This window comes from Rhea americana, unplaced genomic scaffold (genome assembly GCF_003343005.1).
Source record: "Rhea americana isolate MKP2758 unplaced genomic scaffold, rheAme1 scaffold_1112, whole genome shotgun sequence".
NCBI classification, from domain to species: Eukaryota; Metazoa; Chordata; class Aves; order Rheiformes; family Rheidae; genus Rhea; species Rhea americana.
Genome location: NW_028185165.1, coordinates 1 through 2910, shown reverse-complemented (window position 1 = coordinate 2910; position 2910 = coordinate 1). Strand labels below are relative to the sequence as shown.

The 2910-nt window shown below is 59.9% G+C and overlaps 1 protein-coding gene across 1 annotated transcript in view; it reads right to left on the bottom strand.

The window, feature by feature from the left end:
* Positions 1-2589, bottom strand: part of LOC146600896 (calsequestrin-1-like) — a gene marked incomplete at its 5' end in the record, with an annotated part of 4817 nt that extends 2228 nt beyond the window's left edge. Inside the window, 4 exons of the mRNA XM_085315886.1 lie at positions 841-1029; positions 1166-1239; positions 2080-2191; positions 2489-2589. Coding sequence (XP_085172012.1) covers positions 841-1029; positions 1166-1239; positions 2080-2191; positions 2489-2589 — 476 coding nt within the window. The remainder of the gene's footprint in view (positions 1-840; positions 1030-1165; positions 1240-2079; positions 2192-2488) is intronic.
* Positions 2590-2910: the final 321 nt, after the last annotated feature.

Here is a 2910-nt window from a genome sequence, read left to right as displayed (position 1 = left end):
CCTGGGGGTCGAGCAAGGCTGGGAGCGCGGGGAGGCCTCGRCCGGCGCCGCCGGGTGGGAGGGGAGGAGCCACCACGGTGGGGGCTCGTAGACCTCTCATCCCATCACCCTCGCTCCCCCCACCCCACTCCAGGAGTCCCTGTCCCCATGGCAAACTCCTCCCCATGGCAACCTCCTCCCTACGGCAAACACCTGCATGGAACAGCCTCCATGGCAACCATCTCCCATAGCAACCATCTCTCATGGCAACCATCTCCCATAGCAACCATCTCCCATAGCAACCATTTCCCATGGCAACCTCCTCCCCTGGCAACCTCCTCCCCATGGCAACCACATCCCCATGGCAACCACTTCCCCATAGTAACCACCTCCCATGACAGTCACCTCCCTATGGTAACCCCCTCCCATGACAGCCCCCTCCCCATGAAAACCTCCTCCCCATGGCAACCACCTCCCATGGCAACCATCTCCCATGCCTACATCCCCACTGCAACCTTCTTCCATGACAGTCTCCTCCCCATGGCAACCACTTCCCATGCTAACCTCCTCCCCACAGCAATCATCTCCCCATGGCAACCACCTCCTGTGGCAACCGTCTCCCATGCTAACCTCCTCCTCATGGCAACCACCTCTCATGGTAATCACCTCCCCATAGCAAGCATCTCCCCACGACAACCCCCTCCCACAGCAAGCACCTCCCCACAACGACAATTTCCCTACAGCAAAATGGCTTCTCCATGGTAACCATCTCCAATGGCAACTATCTTACACAGCAGCCATGATCCCCATGGCAACTAGCTCCCCATGGCAACTAGCTCCCCATAGCAACCAGATCACTACAGCCACCCCACAGCAGCCATCCCGTTGGCCCCCCTCGGCTCTCCATGGGTCACCATACCTCTTGTGCTCCTCCACAAACTCCACAATCTCTTCCTTGCTATTGGGTTTGTCAGGGATTGTGACCGGCTCTTCCATGAAGGGCTCATAGAAGTCGATCTCATTGAGCTTCAGAGTCAGTTTTTTGGCCACCTTGGGCAGATGTCAGAGGTCCCTGAGCCACCCATGGGTGCTGGCACCTGGAGCTGATCCTGCCCTACTGGGACCCTTTTCCACAACGATAAGAGAGGCATGGAAACCCGCTGTTTGCCCCCAGAGCCCCCCGTACCTTGCTATCAAAGGTGGCGAAGAAGGGGATGTAGGGRTGGAACTCCTCTGCCGCCTCCTCAAAGGCCTTGAAGTCTGAAGGAGCAGCACCGGGTCACAGTGGGCACCAGTTACCAGCACTGGCACCTGACACCCCCAACCCAGATCCATTCTGGCAGCTCTGGCTCCAGTATGGATCCCCCACCCTGAGGTCCCAACCACATCCAGGGTTATCCTGATCAGTTCCAGGTGCCATCCCTGTCCCCACCTCCTAGTCCAGACTAGAGGAGCCATAGCTGGTCCCTGACCTAGGAATGGGGAGGATGGACGGGGTGATGTGGGGTGGAGAGCTAGGGAGATGGATGGATGGATGAGTGGATAAACAGATGGACGGACACAGGCATGTATGATTGGACGGATGAATGCTTGGCTGGATGGATGGATAAGCAGATGGATGGATGGATGGATGGATGGTTGGATGGAAGGATGAGCAGGTAGGTAGGCACACAAGTAGATGGGTGGATAAAATAAAGAACTTGTGGGTAGGAAGACAGGAGGGACAACCAGACATGGAAGTAGATGGGTGAAGGGATGGCACGTGAATGATGTGTGCGAGGGTGGAAAGACAGACATGTGGCTGGACACGTGGATGCGCAGGCAGACACATGAGTGGATAGTGGACGGGGAAGAGTGTGTGGCTGGGCCACTGTGGGAGGATGAAGGAGAGATGGATGGACAGAGGGTAGGGACAGACAGATGTGGATGAAAGTGTGATTGATACGTGGATGGGAGGWTGTATGGAGAACTGACATAGGGACGTGTTCATGGAGAGCCACATGTTGGGTGGCTGGCTGGATGGAGAGAGGGCCTGGGGCTGTGCCCGGGATCCCCTGGGAGACGAGGAGGCACAGGGTGACCAGCCGTAGCCCTACGTACGCTCTGAGTCCTCGTTCTTGAAGTAGCCAATGAGTTTGGGGTCATCCTCGATGTTCTCGAAGGCCTGGAGCTCATGGTCGCCCTCGATGAACTCCACAGGGTCCTCCAGCACCTGGAGTTGGAGAGGACCCAAAGGACCCTCAGAGTGAGGGACAGCTGGGGTGGGATGGGGGGAGGCAGGACACCTAGGTCCTTCCAGCAGCCCAAGGCAGGGGGAGTGGGTGGGACGGGCGATTTGGGGACCCGGACTCCTGGGTTCTCCAGCAGTGGGGTGCAGCGGTTGGAGTGGGGGTGGCATCGGGGACACTTGGGCCCTCCCCTCGCCCCCCCCCCCAGCTCCGGGCAGGGGGTCCCAGGGAGCGGGTTCCCGGACGCCGGGGACCCCTCGCTCGGCGGCGGGCGCGCTCACGTCCAGCAGGAACTCCACCAGGGTGTCCGCTGCCAGCTCCCCGTCGTACTCGATCACCTCGTCCTCCTTGAACACGTAGATGCTGTCCTCCTCCGTCAGGCCTGCGCAGCCGCGGCGTCAGCGGGCACCGGGCCGGGGGGGGTCCCGTGCCTGGCTGAGGGGCATGGCGGGGTGTCCCTGTGCCAAACTGGGGCATACTGGGGGGGGGTGTCCTGTGCAGGGTGGGTGATGCAGGGGGGTCCCTGTGCTAGACTAGAGGGGGTAAAGGGGTCTTGTGCCAAACTGGAGGATACTGGGAGATCCCAGGGTGAGGCTGGGGGGGTAAATGAGGGTCCCTGTGCCAAACTGGGGGATACTGGGAGATCCCAGGGTGAGGCTGGGGGGGGGTAAATGAGGGTCCCTGTGCCAAACTGGGGGATACT